General features: G+C 37.7%; 1 protein-coding gene across 1 annotated transcript in view; it reads right to left on the bottom strand.

Annotated features, from left to right (window-relative positions):
• UNC80 (unc-80 homolog, NALCN channel complex subunit) overlaps positions 1–17,204 on the bottom strand; it is a 222,439-nt gene that overhangs the window by 102,478 nt on the left and 102,757 nt on the right. Inside the window, exons 23-25 of the mRNA XM_049888066.1 lie at positions 13,643–13,855; positions 5,906–6,041; positions 2,997–3,130 (exon numbers count right to left, since the gene is read on the bottom strand). Coding sequence (XP_049744023.1) covers positions 2,997–3,130; positions 5,906–6,041; positions 13,643–13,855 — 483 coding nt within the window. The remainder of the gene's footprint in view (positions 1–2,996; positions 3,131–5,905; positions 6,042–13,642; positions 13,856–17,204) is intronic.

Here is a 17,204-nt window from a genome sequence, read left to right as displayed (position 1 = left end):
GAAATCCTTTAACAGGAATTCTTTAATAAAATTCTTTTTAAAAATATTTCTTTATTGTTCTCAAGCTTGGAAGTTAATATTTGGAGGAAATTTGACTTGTAAATCTTGTAAAAATGCAGTGTTTTCTTTTTTAGACATAATTTATCTGTATCGTTTACAAAAAGAACAAATAAAAATGCTAACAGAGATTGTTTCTTTGAAAAGAAAACACTAAGTTGCATCTAGGGATCTAGCTGGGAAAAACTGTTTAGTTGGCAAAAGTATATATTTAGTAATTTTTAACACTCTTTGATACAAGTTTTGCTTTTTTATCTTTATTCTCTACCAGTTAGTGGCCTCTTATAACTTCCTAACCCCATTTCAGAAATAACTGTGGTTAACACAAGTTAACTCTTATTTTAATTAATGCTCTTAATGGTAAGGTTCTTTTGTTTTCTTTTCCGTGTTTTGGATGGAACGAGGATTTTCTCAAACAAATATTTCACATGGAAATCTCTTCATTTTGAAAATTACCTTAAGGTATTACTATCAGAAAGACATTTTTATTGCCAGAAAGTTTGTATTACTGACCCTTCCCCATCCCGAGGTGCCAGATCCCAGAATATTTATACCCTCTAATATGATTATTTTAATATCTTATACCTATATTATTCTGCACATTAAGGTAGCAATATATTTTTACTGCTATTAAAAATGTTACTGAACTAATAAAAAATTTAATATGATTATTTTAATATCTTATACCTATATTATTCTGCACATTAAGGTAGCAATATATTTTTACTGCTATTAAAAATGTTACTGAACTAATAAAAAATACCAAAGGTCTATAAATATCCTTGCAGCAAGAGCTTTCCCAAAACTTTAGACTATTTCATTTTGGCAATATTTATATTAGCCTGTAGATTCACTGTTTAGTACAATTTCTTAAAAAAAATAATTTCAGGCATTTATAACTTCTGTGTTGGTAAAACAGTTTTATGAAACTCTTTTTTTTTTTACAGTATAGAATGTGGCTTCAGTTTTCTTCACTATCAGCAGTGGTTAAGAGCTTGGCTGCTAACCAAAAGCTCAACAGTTCGAATCCACCGGCTGCTCCTTGGAAACCCTGTGGGGCACTTCTACTCTGTCCTATAGAGTTGTTATGAGTTGGAATCAACTTGATGGCAATGGATTTGGTTTTGTTTTTGGAATAGTAGCACAGCTTAAACATGAAGAAAACCTACTTTTCCCTTTATTTTATAAAGGTTGCATCCCAGCACAATACAAAAACCCACAGTGAGCAAGGAAAATCCTAGCATAATAAATAAGAGATTTCTGAGACCTACTTAAAGGAGATGCAGAAGTGAAAGCTTTCCTCTTGTTGACAGAGTGACTGTCAACAAGATTTGATTTCTTGGCATTTCCTATTAGTCTGCTAATTGGTTATATAGCAATTTTTAAAAGAGTTGTTTTATTTTTTTTAAAAGTGAAATTAGTTACAATAATAGACATTCAACTATTGCTTTATAGAGTTGAAAGCGAGAACAAAACTGAGTCAAACTTTAAGATTTTTATTTATTTTTTATCATGATGGATCAAAATGGTGGCCAGTAAAAATACAAAAACTTAAAAGTAGATGTATTTCTGTACTTTTTGAAGACTTTACTATAATTAGAATGTTGATAGAGATAGCACTGACAGAGAACTATAATCAGATATTTTGTCCTTCTTCTTGACTTTAAACTTAAAACATGGATTGAAGTAGTGACCTTAGTTTGACTTTACAGAGTTGTCTTAATATACAAGTGAATGTGATGATTTAGAAAATTAAAGGCCCAGGTTAATGCATAATTAAGTGCAGTAGATGGAATACCCCGTTCAATATTCAAATGGTACAGTTTCACAGTCCAAATGAGGGTATGTTTCTCTTGAAAACATACATTTTGTCCATAAATGTTTATAATTTGAAAATATCCATTTTATGTTGTACAGTGTAAGGAAATGAGCTTTCTGGAACATAGAAAAATGAAAGGCAGAGGTGCTGCTTGGGGATACCACCGCACTGATTCTTTTGTTTCCCTTAAGTTGGGCATATGATCCTGCCTGTGCTGAGTTTGGTTAAAAAATCAGGAGAGCTGGAGGCCTGTAAAATTTGCTTAAAGAGAAGCACACAGTTTGTTAGTCTAAGTTCTTCTATAACTGTGGTATAAGGCTTGTATTAAAACACACACACACACACACACACAAATGGAACAACAACAAAACAAAAACCAAATAAAAAACAGAATTTATCTGGTTTCCGAGCTCTGACTGAATGCTATCTGTGATGGAAGACTCACTGAAAACTTGGTGCCCTATTAGCGAACTGAGGGCCAAAGAAAATCGGCTCCAAAATATTCCCTGTACCATATGCTCTGTGTAGACACCTGGCTTTTGCACAGTATAAGTATCCTTGATTAAACAAATCAGGCCCTGATGGTACTTGAGTTTATGTGTATGTGTGTGTGGTCTTTTCTTGCATATCCATGGACTTCAAAAAATGTTCTGGAAATAAAAATATATGTTTGAGGTTTAAGCAAGTATTTTCAACTTAAACGAGAAACTCATCGGAAGATACATTTTCATATGGATTTATGACTATTTAGCGCATACATACACACATACAAACCCATCAGTGATTTCAGAAAAACTTTGGCCATAGAACAGTTCATATTTTGCTGAGTAAAGAAACCTACATGTTCCTAGTTATACCTAGTACAACCGTGACAGCGATCAATCAATTGTGGTCCCCAGTAGTGCTATCTTTAGTGATTTCCATGTCAACTTTGGAGAGATTTTTTTTTAATAGAGAAAAGATCATTTCTTTTTAGACATGAAATTCTCTTGGTTGAATTTTTAAGAATTTTATGATACATTTGGCAATTGGACATTTGAGGAAATTGTGAATACTAAAATATACCCATATGTCTGGCCTCTCCAAGTAACCTGGTTCTTAACTTGCATGCTTGACTTACCACCAGAGGCTCAGTGCGTGGTCTGGGCAGGCAAGAAAAGGTCTCTCGCAGGAAGGTGGTAATCTCCAGAAGAAGCTGGCACGCCGCCATCTTCAAGGCAAAGGGGCAGCCACATTTAGAGGGGTTCACGGTACCTATGGAATGAAAGAGTTCTTTCATAAGAAGACAGAAAAATAAAAACATAGAAAGGCACGGTTTGATGGACGTAGCTACACATGTGTAAAATCAAATTGCATATGAGAGCATTACCTGTACACACCCAATTCAAGATGTCACTGTTGCCTTTAGCATAACCTATGCATTATCATACAACAACCCTCTTTTCTTAATTTTGCAATTCTATAACCAGCACATTAGTATTAAATTATCAGTCAAACAGAACTAAATTATTCTCCTTAAAACATCATAGAGTAACAAAATGCAGCCCCACTCACCAGAGAGGCTTTTAAAGAAAACAGAAATGAGAAGCGATCTTGCAAGATTTTCATATTGCTTTCAATCAGATTTAGGCCATGTCTATAGCAGTGAACTACATTTGGAACTATATAAATCCTGTCAGCTCAGTTTATGAGAAATAGTTGTCTTGATGTTCTGAGAGCAGTAGAATTTCTTCAGCTTTAGTTCAGATGTGTTTCTTACCTAATCACCTACATGGTATGGTTTCAGTCTGTCATAGTAATGCAAATATTTTCCTTTACTCCAAAGAATACTGGTCTTTGAATGAATAAAATATTTCATCCACTTTAGGAAAAAGTAATAGGTTTTGCTATAATGGCAGATAATGCCTGAACTGACACCATAGTGACTTTTAAAATTCAGGATTAGTTTTCAGAGATGTGTCATCATCACAAATCATGCAGAAATGTACTGATTATGCATCATTGCTCAGAAAAGAAGACCAAAGCCATGTAGCGTTCTGCCTCTCACAAAAGGAATAGTTATCATTTTGCATAAATCAAGTCATTCAGCAATCACAGTGTCATTGTGTATGCACATTTCTAAAAATATCTCTAAAATGCTTTCTGGGTATTAAGCCTTCTTAATGCAATAGGATATAGACTTTTTAATGTATATCAAGAGTATGTGGAAATTATGGAGTCTCTGGAGCTATCTGGACTATCACTTCCTCATGCAAACTATTATATTCTCCCCAGAGATGATACTTGAAGGCAGATGTTGCCTCTTATTAAGGTGTAAGAGAAAAGCTCCTGTAGAATTTCTAGATCAATGCTTGCACCATAATTAGCTTTTAAATGCAAGACGAGCTGTGTACTGACGATTGAAAGTACAACTAAATCAGACTTATATCAAAATTATATTCAGTGGAGGTTATGTGATTCTAGAAGTTGCCCGGATGTGCAACTTTTAAAAAAAAATGATTGAACACTAGACATTCAGGGAAACTTCTGGATCTGTCCTTGTACCCCCAAGGCTATCATCTAGATTCTTCCCATCAGTCCTATAGATTACAAGCTGGTCTTAGTCTAAGTTCTCATGACTATCATCTGGAATATCCCATTACAATGAACAGGAATTCTACATGGTACCACCAAAAAGTTAACATACCAACCATAACACATTCGTAAATAATATTTATGTGGTCTCATGGAGATCTGAGTTCATTTGGGCCTATGATATATCCATTTAATATTGTATTAGCTCCTCTCTGTTCTAAGGGACCACTTAGATCCCATAGGACTGGGCAGTTTGGGAACGTGTTCTAGATGAATGGTCTAATGGCTGGCGTGCACTAAGTTCTGTGATAGCTGAAAGTGCCCTAAGGGTTAGACTCAATTCCCTGAGCCATTCTAGGATGGTCTAAGCTACTGTGAACTTGAGGAAATCTTCTGCAACAACTTACACCAGTAAGCTGAAGGACTGATGTGAGAATTTGGTATTTTATCAACAGCTAAGTCAAGAAGGTTTGTTCTGATTTGGTAAGGGCTTAGAAGGGGCACAATGATGAAGGGAAAGTGCAAAAACAAAACCCTTTGTGTGAAAGTGGAAAGAAAGGCAGTACATTTTCTTTGATTATTTAGTTCTGTCCAATGTTACATGATAGCCACACTTTTACATTTCTTGACTACAGGGACACATTAGGCTGGGCCTCACATAACTAAAGACAGTCCTAAAAATTATCAGGGAGCTTGAGTTTCAAATCACCAGGCAGGTAAAGAGGAAGAGAACTCACCTACCTTCATCACATGAAGATAGTATTTATATAACCATAATTGAAATTTTATATTCTCTAAAAGGCAGGAGTACACAATCACACAAGCTGGTATGGTACAGAACACACATACGCACAAAATGGTGTTGGAGGGGGATGTAACAGGAAACTCGTCTCTGCTCTGTGATGCGGCTCAATTCTAATTTTAATAAATAAGTACAATACATCAGACATTAGAAGTTCTAATACCTCCCAGTCTTATAATATCCTAATTTCATGTTAAATATGGTAATATAGCCTGATTAAATAGTTCAACACTTTAGCAATTTAGAAAGCATTTGATGTTCAATTCTATTTGGTCTGACTTTTTATTTTCAAGAGCAATAACTAAACACAAAAGTAATACAATTCCCTCTGGGACAGTAATTTTTCACAGCTACAGTCTCTCGGATAGAGGTACCCTTAGTGAGGTCTAATCATAATCTTTGTACAACAGCAAGAGTCGGAGACATTGCCTGCAGCTCTTTGCCCCTGCTTATAGTCTCTTTCTGGTTCTTGCCCTCTCTTTTTGTGGCTTTATGCAATGCTTTTCATCCATGCACAGGGAAAAGGGGAAAGGGTGCAGTGAGGAGACATGGAAAGGTGGTAAGAATATGAAAGAGGAAAGAGAAATATTAAGTGCTCCTAAAGCAGAGGTTCTTACAAGCAGGGGTTCTTGTAGTAAAGGGAGTCTCCTTACTGTCATCTAAAAAGTCTTCCTCCTCATCCTCCTTTCTCAGTCTCCTCTTTGTCTCCTCATCATAAATGAGACCCAGCAGGTTGGCTGGGCTCTCACTTTCGCCATGGCACAGCTCATTCAATCGGATGCCAATTGCCTGCCACGGGAGAGAAAAGGAATGAAACAGCACAGGTATATCAGGACCTGAAACTGACTTTCACATTACAGAGAACACAATCAACCAATGAATGGGATTTATTTCCAGCACAAACCTCTCCTGTGGCCACAGTATTGTTCCCACCACACATCCCAATACGGAAACCCAGAGATGGAAGGCATTTGTGCTGTCTCCAAGATCACTAAGTCTAAAGACTTGTACCAACTGGAATGATACTTTTTTAAACTTGTACAAAAATTTTTCTGAAAATGTTTCCATTTACTCACTTTATCTATTTTATAGGTCTGATATAAGAAAGTATACAGTTGTTTCTAATGGAAGATTTTGTTGTAGTAAAAAATAAGAAGGGACAGGTTCTCTGAGTTCTTCTGATTGTGCTGCTTTATGAGAATGTCACTTTGGTGCCAATGAGTTTGGAGGCTGGCAAGAATCTGATACTGAACTTTTACTTATATTTCCATTACGTATGCACTTACTGGCTTTTTTATAGAGTTTATTCCCTCCTCCCTCCTTGGTACTCTATAAATTAGTAAAAAACAAAAAACTATTTTTTTCTTTGGTAAAATACCCAACAATAATATTGGAACTATGACTTCTAATAACCAAGAACATGGACAATATTGGCTTTTACAAGGTTTTTGTAGAATCAAAATCCTTGTTCTCTTTTTTCTGACTCATGCACTATCTTCTGAATTACCAAAAGGAATGTTCCTCAAGAACAGACCAAAACACTGACTCTAACTTCTTTTCTGTTCTAACTCTATATACTATATTCTTTATGCACCAATGGAAGGCTTAGGAAGGCGAGTCAGGGGAAGGCTAAAATGAACACTGCCCTCAGGGTCTGCCAGTTTGGTTACCCTGTGCATTCGTTGTTTTGTTTTAAAAGAGCACAGTTGTAGCTAATTTTCTTTCCTTTCTTCCTGTATCATCCTCCTCAAATATTTAAAAAAAATTATTAGATTCTAATTAGATAAGAAATTAGACTCACTACTGGAAACCAACATACAAAGACACCCAAAACTCTTTAAGTAAAAACAGAAGTCGTGTGACTGTCTTAGATATCTAGAAACAAATAAATCTCCTTAAACTCTGGAATTAAGTAAGCAGCTAAAAACAAGGGTAAAAAAATCACCACACATCAATGACAGATCAGTGTAAAAAGATTCAGCCAAACCAAACCACACCTGTTGTCATCAAGTTGATTCTGACTCATAGTGACCCCACAGGACAGAGTAGAACTGCCCCACAGGATTTCCAAGGCTGTAAATCTTTATGCACTCAGACTGCCACATCTTCCTCCCTCGGAGTGACTGGTGGGTTCGAAATGCTGTTCTTCCAGTTGGCAGCAGAGAGCTTAACCACTGACCCACCACGGCTCCTCAAAAGATATAGCAGGTTTCTAAAATTTTAGCTGCTAACCTGAGGAATTTAAACAAACAAAACATAACAAAAACAAAAACCACCACTACCACCACGACAACAAAAAAACCTTGCCCTGATGCCACTACTTTGGAGGCTCCTGCTAAAGAAGGAGATTTGAAATTATAAATCTGGGGTTTACAGCCAGCAAGCTAAGTAGTGGGACTCAAAAGAAAAAAAAAAAATCTACACTGATCCTTCTAGGATGTTGTAACTAAACGATTTAAATTAAATCCACAGTTCATGAAGCTTAAAGGGTCACTAACAAAATGAACTTTTCTAGAATAACACATTATAATAATTTAGAGCTCTAATATCTCTTCTGAAGGTTGCCTGGGTGGAGAAATGGTTAAACACTCAACTAGTAGCTGAAAGGTTGACTGTTCAAACCCACCCAGAGATACCTGAGAAAACAGGCCTGATGATCTGCTTCTGAAAGGTTACAGCCTTAAAAATCCTATGGCACGGTTGTACACTGTACACCTGGTGTCACCATGAGTTAAAAGTAATGATGGCAATTAACGACAGCAACCTGTCTCTTCCAAGTCAGAAAAATGCCTTAGGGCTAAGTTTATGTCTTCCTTCATTCATCAAATATTTATTAAGTGCGGTCATTTATTAGGTATTAAATGAAATACAAAGTGGATTAAGTTGCTATAGTACACCAGTTATTTTATTTCCCTTTGTACCAATTTATATGTATCTTTGTTTAAGGCACCCTGGTTGATCATAGACCCATATACAGGAGGGTCACTGTTTGGGGAACAGAGAGATTAAACAACTTGCTCAGGGTCACTCACAAGTGTGAATTGTGACAGCAAGCTGTGAACTCACACACAGGGGCTCTGACCCTAAGTCTTGTGCCCTTTCCCTCAACAAGCTTACAGTCTGTTGGGAAGGTAATAATGTATCAATAAAACACATTAAGTGGCAAAAGAGACTGGAAGAGTTTGAGTTCAGACCTTAAATTCAGTTCAGAGAATCATGGAAAGTCTCATTGTTGTAGACTTTGAGAAACTGGCGGACTTTGGGCCGAAGGAGAAGGGAAAAGGTGGATATTCAAGATGGAAGGTCCCAAAAGATTCATATTCAGGCAAGTGCACCAATGTGTTCAGAGACTGACAAGTGAGCTACTTGGTTGAAGTAGATTTTTGTGAAAGGGAATAATGGGCAGGAAGGCCGGAAAGGTAGGTTGGGGCTAGATCCTAAGGTGTTTGAGATTGAATTTTATTTTGCACTCTGAAGAAGGATGAAAGGTGGCTTTTGAGTTGGGGAGAAATCTGATGATTTGTTCAAGGAGCAGTGAGCTGGCTGCCAGGGAATACACTGAGAACCCATGCTCTCTGCTTTCACAAATTAATGTAACATATTTTTCTTTTAATAACCTATTATTACCAAACACCCCCAGGTGCAGCAGATGGAGATAAATGCTCTTTAGGCACATTAGCTCATTTGATGTTCATTTATCCATAATCTTGGTAAAGAGAGGGAGGTGATACTAGGCTACAGAATCTTTTTCCCCCCAGAGGCGAATGGAGGGCCAAAGAAGCACATAGAGTAATTAAGAAATACAATCCAATTTGCATTTTAGCCTAATCACTCTAACAGTAGTTCAGAGGATGAATTTCAGGGGGCAAGTCTGGAGGTTAGAAAATCAGTATGAGTGCTTTGCCTTTGGATGGGCCGTGCCATAGGAAGACCATTTTATTGCAAGTGTGTAGGATGGATTAGATGAGGGGGGGCTGTGGGGGAGGGAACCAATAAGGAAATAATTTAATCATCCAGATGAGAAGTAATAAAGATGTGACCTAAAGGCATATCAGTGATGTTGGAAGAGGTGGAATCAACAGGAAGAGGAGGCTTGGAATATGCTCAGAGGCTGTCATCTGAGATGATGGTGGTGCCATCAAACGGGATAGAAAGGTCAGGAGGGGTTGCAGATGGAGGTGTGTTTATATGAGGAGAAGAGTATTATTTCTGATCAGGCTGACTTTCAAGATAACAACTGAATACCTTCAAAGTACAGGTGGCAATGCAGTCATGGGAATATAAAAAGTGCTTCAAGGGTGTATCATTGGAATACAGGTAACAGATGGAAGCACAGAAATACACATAACCCTGGAGGAAATTGTACGAGAAGAACTTTCAAGAGATCTGGGAGAATGTTGACATTTATGTGGAGGAAGGACGCAGAGGGCCAAGAGAGGAGAGAGGCCTGGGCACAGAGATGTGAGGAGGCTCTGGGGCATATGGGCCACGGAAGGCAAGAAGGAAAAGTGGGGGCAGTAAACTGTGTCAGATACTGCAAGAAAGTCCGAGGACGTTTGTCCTGAAAGCATATGTTTGGGAAATCTCTTGGTTAAAGTCTCTATAAACCTGAAATCCTCTAAACTCGGCATTTAGTTCATGTTCTTTCCTCCTTGGAAACTCTATGGGGAAGTTCTACTCTGTCATATGGGGTCGCTATGAGTAGGAATCGACTCGACAGCACTGAGTTTTTGGTTTTTCGGGCTTTCCTTTACTGAGGGAAACAATGGGATTGGCAACTGTGACTGTTTTTTTTTTTTCTTTTTTTTCCCCAGCTCGAGCTGCTTAGAAGCTCTTTTTTTTGGTGGTTTTATATGTATTGGGGCAACATTAAAAAGCCCTGGTGGCACAGTGTTTAAAGCGCTCGGCCGTTAACTGAAAGGTCAGCAGTTCATACCCACCAGCCACTTCATGGGAGAAAGATATGGCAGTCTGCTTCCCTAAGGATTACAGCCTTGGAAAGCCTATGGGACAGTTCTACTCTGTTCTATAGGGTCATTTTGAGTCAGAATCAACTAATTGGCAAAGGGTTTGGGTTTGGGTTTGGGGCAATATTAATGGTTCTATGATTGGTTAGAGGATACAGTAAAAAACAAAATAGACACAGTCCCTTCTTTCATAATATTTACAGTCTACTAGGAAAACATACCTTAAACAAATCCTTTGTACATGGAGTTCATTTCTAAGCTGGCTTTTATGAGAATGAAAAATTTGGAGCCCTATCTAGTCTAGGATAGAAAGACTCCCACACTATCCCAGTCAGGTAGCAGCTACAGGCACTTTGGTTTTACCTTGGGAAAAACTTTTAGCTACTGTCTATCACATTGATTGAATCATTGCCATTAAAATAAATATTTCTAAGCTTCAAAAAAGCCTGAAAACAAACAGCTGATGATAATGATATATCATATACAGCATAGAACAATCTCAAATCTCAAGTAAGTTTCTCAAAACTTCATTAGTCCAAGAAGTATCATTGAAATTGAAATATGGTCAGTTACTGGTAAAAGAAAAGAGGCCAGTTCTTCTCCTCCCCACTCCAGAAAAATTCTGGCCTGCTGAGCAAGGCCAGGGAAAATGTTTTCATCACCTAATCACTGGCACAGTGGCTCCTAATCTGCAGGCCTGATCCCTCGAAGTTTTCCAGGGAGGAGATACGGGCTCTGTGAATTATTTGTAATAGTCCTTCAACAACTGAACAGAAACCATTTGTTTGCCTCTCAAACTAACAACAAAAAAACAAAAACAAAAACCAGGGTTCTGTTCTTTTCTTGGAGTTATAGCAATCCCATATAATAACCGTATTTGGCTCAAGGTGCTCAGAGGTTTGTGTGGTGGCGGGGAGGGCGGGGAGGGGTTTGTCTTGGGGCAATACGAACGGGAAACTTCACAGCAATATTTTATGTCATGTATAAAATTTTTTGGCAATCAAAACTTTTCACTATGAGGGAAGCTATTGGAGAAGAACACTGGAGGTCCTCTGTAGAGAGGATGGGAACTTCTGAGGCAGCACCAGGCAGCGCTCCACACTGTGTTGAAGGGAGTCCTGACCCCTTTAGAAATAAAAGGCACAGTTATCTCCCCTGGCATTCCGAGTCCTCTTCCTGTTTACTCTACACTCCAAATCCAGTCTGGGACAGCGCTAAGTTAAAAACCTGCCCATCTGTCCTTGGGGAGTGTGTGTGACAGGCTACACCTTCTTGTCAATTTTCAGAGCCTTATTTTCTTGTGTTTTTTAAAGTTGCAAATGTTTGAGCAATATTTTTTAGAAAGACTGCACTGGTTTTCTAAATGATTTTTTCTACAATTGCACAAACCTAACCTAGTTCTGCTCACTGCATTTGCCTCTGATTTAACACGCAATTGTGACTCAGTTGTGAGTCATGTTATGCACAGGAAATTATCCAGGGCCCTGATACTCCTTTGGAAGAGGAGGAGGCATGATACATATTCACAAGCATAAGTGTGCACGAGTGTGGCCAGTCTTTATTACATTGTCAAAAACATAAGGAGAGATTATAAGTGCTTTTACATGTATGGTCTTATTTTATTGTGTTATCTCCATTTTTTATATTGGTTTTCAATCATTTCAAAGTCAGGCCTCCAACCCCTTTGAAAGATGAAAGGTTGTAATATGAAGGAATGTTCTCCTTGCATTAAATCAGGCATAAACTACAAAGGGGGGAATATCAAATATTGCTGTTTTGAGAAATGTATGAAGATCTCTGGGTGACATAAATAGTTTGTTTCACTACTAACTGAGAAGTTGGCAGTTCGAGTCCACCCAGCAGCATCATGGAAGTAAGGCCTGGTGGATATACTTCTGTAAAATTGCACCCATTGAGAATCCTATGGAGCTCAGTTCTTCTCTGAAGCATACAAGGTCAGAATCAGCTCAATGGCACAGGGCTTATTTCATTGTTACATAGTAGAAAAATTATTTGAGCTCTGTAAGTGTGCCAAGGACAAGCTTCATAGAAAGAAAAGAAAATAACTCATTCTCTTTTTTTTCATACAGTAATAATAAGGAATTAGAGCGGTAATTAACATGGTTATTCTGAACAATATCTGGAGACTGGCTAGAACACTGGTGATAAAAGCCAAGAAGGGTTATAGGATGATTTCAGTATGCAGAAGATAATGATAGTATTCCAGGTAAGCAGAGAACTGTGGCAAAGTCATAATGTTTACTTAGAGGGGTAGACTTCTTTCTACCTTTGGTCTAAGAAAGAAAAAGACAAAGGTTTAATTAGAATTTTGTTTCATAGGAAAAGTAGACTTAGGTGGATCATGAGTATAGTACTGGTGCAAAATCTCACTAGCGGGTGCAAGCTTATCTAATAAGGTGTAATAAAACAATTAACGTGGAGATCTGATGTCCAGGTGTTCAGGCATCATTAAGGGCCTTAGGACTGGGTTTAATAATTTGCATTCATTTGTAGAACATTTTAACTTGTCAGACATTCATGTCATATGCCATGCTAATTTTCATCTGTTTATAGCAAAACAAAAAATTATCCTTTTATAAATAACCTCTCTGTTTACCTGGGTATTCTGCAACTAAGTAAATGGAGACATGAAGAATTTATGTACTGTGCACAAAATCACACAGTATCAAATAATTTAATACTAAAAAAAAAACAAAACAAAAACTAAACCCTCTGCTGTCTAGTCAATTCCGACTCATAGGGACCCTGTAGGATAGAATGGAACTGACCCCCATAGGATTTTGAAGGAGTACCTGGTGGATTCAAACTGCCAACTTGTTGGTTAGCAGCTGTAGCACTTTACCACAATGCCACCAGGGTTTCCAATTTAATATTATATATATATTTTTTTTTCCTATATATCATGTCATTTCCAAAGACTTCCAGGTATATCAATGAAAGAGAAAGATTTGATTAAGAAATTGGAAAAAAAAATTAGGTCCTGGAAAATATAAATTAGAATAGAAAGCCAAAACAAGGATATAAGTATTTAGCAATTATAACAATGATTTTCATAAAGATAATTCTTGACCAATACAGGTACTAAAAACATGAACTTGAACTCCAACCTGGAAGACAGAGTCTTGGTTCCTCTACTTACTTTTTTTGTAAGCTCTGACAAGTTGTTTAACCTGTATAATAAACGTCAGTTTTCTTAACAGTAGAGACAATAATGTCTAACCACATAGACATGTTGGGGGTATTAAACGAATTAAATTTTTTCCTCCCTAAAATGTTTAGTTCAATGCCTGGTACATATCAGATACTCAATAAATGGTCCCACAAACAAACAAAAACAAATAAGTAACTTCTTCAATTCAAGTAAGAGCCTCAATTTTTAGAGAAGAGAATCGAAAAGCTCACGTCTCCCCACTGGTAGAAGAGCTTGGCTGCATTCCACTGCAGCTTCTGGTTCCGTTTGTTGCCCACGATGGGAGACCGTCCCCGGGAAAGGCCTTTCTTGGTGATGTTTACATGATGCCCTTTCATCCACTCTGGCCAGTTGCCACGGTTGCAGCGGTGAACAAAACGGGCACATTCCAGAAACAGGGCTGCTCTAGCCACTACCGGGGCTTCCTGAGTAGAATTGTTGAGGAAAGAACAATGTGAGATTAATGAACAGTAACTTTAAATTAGCCTTAAAGGGAATTCCTGTCTACTTTTAGTTTATTTTTGTCCCTGTATTCTGATTTAATTTGGCCATATTTCCCAAGATGCTGGCAGCATGGCTAACATAGTAGTTGGAAATCTGGCAGCATGAACTCCCCAAGGCAAATTTGATACTGAAGAGTTAGATATTTTAAGCACCTTTCTGTTTAGTTTTCTCCTTCTTCTCAGCAATAACAAATAATCCCATATCCCCATCTTTGTAATTTAAGGAGCAATTGGGTTTTGAGTATGAGGGTAAAACAGCTTTTTATATTAAGGTATTTTTTTTTTTTAATATGGAGCTTTTTTTTACTAGAAAAATTATTTTACTGTGCTTTTAGGTGAATGCTATAAGTCGGAATCTACTCGACGGCACTGAGTTTGGTTTGGTTTGGTTTTTTAGGTGAAAGTTTACAGCTCAAGTTAATTTCTCATACAAAAATTTATACACATATTGTTACGTGACACTAGTTGCAATCCCTATAATGTGAGAGCACACTCTCCCTTTCCACCTTGAGTTTCCTGTGTCCATCCAACCAGCTCTTGTCCTTTTCTGCCTTCTAATCTGCCTCAGGACAGTAGCCGTCCATTTGGTTTTGTGTATCTGCTTGAACTAAGAAGCACACTCTTCATGAGTATTATTTTATGTTTTATAGTCCAGCCTAATCTTTGTCTGAAGCGTGGGCTTCGGGAATGGTTTTAGTTCTGGGTTAATGAGTGTCTGGGGGCCATGACGTCAAGGATGCCTCCAGTCTCAGTCAGACCATTAAGTCTGATCTTTTTATGTGAATTTGGGTTCCACTCCACGCTTTTCTCCTGCTCCATCAGGGACTCTCTTAAACAGAAAATTTTAATGAAGCAAACAAATATTCAATTTATAGACTAATTTTATTTTAAACAAGAGGCTAGACAGTGGTACTGCTACCAGCAATATTCCACTACCTATGACCATCTCCATGCTTCAAGGAGGTACAATTGCTTGCCCACATTTTGGCTAAGAAGAAAAGTTAGTGCTTACTAGATTTTGTTGAGTTAGTCTTTTTTTGCACTTTGTCGTGAATAACAGACCAAATTCTGCTAAAATAGAGACACGGTTTCAATAGAAAGTATTTGGCAAATAGGAAATTATTTAATTGAAATATGATAAACAGCACTTCTTCAGGGGAAAAAAAAAAAGATGGCTCCATTACATCATACCAAGATGTGTTCGAAAAAATAAAAGAAGTTATAGCTTTTAGATGATACCCAGGGCCTGGTAAAGATCAAATACTCTAGTGGTCTCTTCAAAGCCAAAAAAAAAAAAAAAAAAAAGCCGGGGGCGGGGGGAAGGAGACGTGTGATGTTTTCCATAGATGGCCAACAGGTTGTTGTTGTTGTTAGGTGTTGTTCAGTCGGTTCCAACTCATAGCGACCCTATGCACAACTGAACGAAACACAGCCCAGTCCTGCACCATCCTCACAATAGTTGCTATGCTTGAGCTCATTGTTGTAGCCACTATGTCAATCTATCTTGTTGAGGGTCTTCCTCTTTTTGCTGACCCTTTATGAAGCGTGATGTTCTTCTCCATGGACTGATGCCCCCGATAACATGTCCAAAGAATGTGAAGCAGTCTCGCCATCTTTGCTTCTAAGGAGCATTCTGACTGTACTTCTAAGACAGATTTGTTTGTTCTTTTGGCAGTCCACGTTATATTCAATATTCTTCTCCAACACCACAAGTTAAAGACATCAGTTCTTCGGTCTTCCGTATTCATTGTCCAGTTTTTGCATGCATATAAGGCGATTGAAAACACCATAGCTTGGGTCAGGCACACTTAATCCTCAAGGTGTCATCTTTGCTTTTCAACACTTTAAAGAGGTATTTGCAGCAGATTTGCCCAATGCCATGCGTCGTTTGATTTCTTGGCTACTGCTTCCATGGGTGTTAATTGTGTAATCAAGTAAAATGAAATCCTTAACAACTTCAATCTCTTCTCCATTTATCATGATGTTGCTTATTGATCTAGTTGTGAGGATTTTTGTTTTATGTTGAGGTGTAATCCATACTGAAGGCTGTGGTTTTTGATCTTCATCAGTAAGTGCTTCAAGTCCTCTTCACTTTCAGCAAGCATGGTTGTGTCATCTGTATAACGCAGGTTGTTAATGAATCTTCCTCCAATCCTGATGCCCCGTTCTTCTTCATATAGTCCAGCTTCTCAAATTATTTGCTCAGCATACAGACTAAATAGGTATAGTGAAAGGATACAATCCTGACATGTACCTTTCCTTACTTTAAACCATGCAGTATCCCCTTCTATTTGAACGATTGCCTCTTGATCTGTGTACAGATTCCTCATGAGCACAATTCAGTGTTCCAGAATTTCCACTCTTTACAATGTTATCCATAATTTGTTATTATCCACACAGTCAAATGACTCAGCATAGTCAATAAAACACAGGTAAACATCTTTCTGGGATTCTCTGCTTTCAGCCAGGAGCCATTTGACATAAGAAGTGGTTTCACATTCTTTTCTAAGTCCGGCTTGAATTTCTGGCAGTTCCCTGTCGATATAATGCTGAAGCCACTTTTGAATGATCTTCAGCAAAATTTTGCTTGCATGTGATATTAATATTGTTCAATAATTTCCACATTTGATTGGATCACCTTTCTTGGGAATAGGCATAAATATGGATCATTTCCAGTCAGTTGACCAGGTAGTTGTCTTTCAAATTTCTTGCCATAGATGAGTGAGCAATTCCAGCACTGCACCCATTTGTTGAAACATCTCATTTAGTATTCTGTCAGTTCCTGGAGCTTGTTTTTTGTCAATGCCTTCAGTGCAGCTTGGACTTCATTGGTTCCTGGTGTTACCTCCTGAAATGTTTGAATGTTGACCAATTCTTTCCAGTATAGTGACTCTGTGTATTCCTTCCATCTTCTTTTGATGCTTCCTGCATTGTTTAATATCTTCCCCAGAATGACCAACAAGTTAGGTCATAAGAAAAATATATACCAACTATTGATGTGTATTTTGACTTGCGTCAGTTTTTAAAAAATATATCACAATATTAGTCATTACCTCGGGGTTATTTAATAGCCGTAGGTTTTCAAATTTAAATGATTTTTCATCATTTTAAGCAATGGCACACTTAACAATTCATTGATCCATAATGTTAAAATAGATGCTAATAGGTATTGAGTATCAATAATGTGGAAACCTTGGTGGTATAGTGGTTAAGAGCTATGGCTGTTAACCAAAAGGCCGGCAGTTCAAATCCACCAGTCACTCCTTGGAAA

This window comes from Elephas maximus, chromosome 6, assembly GCF_024166365.1.
Source record: "Elephas maximus indicus isolate mEleMax1 chromosome 6, mEleMax1 primary haplotype, whole genome shotgun sequence".
In the NCBI taxonomy this organism is placed as follows: domain Eukaryota; kingdom Metazoa; phylum Chordata; class Mammalia; order Proboscidea; family Elephantidae; genus Elephas; species Elephas maximus.
The sequence above is the reverse complement of the archived record's forward strand: the minus strand, read 5'-3'. Positions and strand labels throughout refer to the sequence as shown.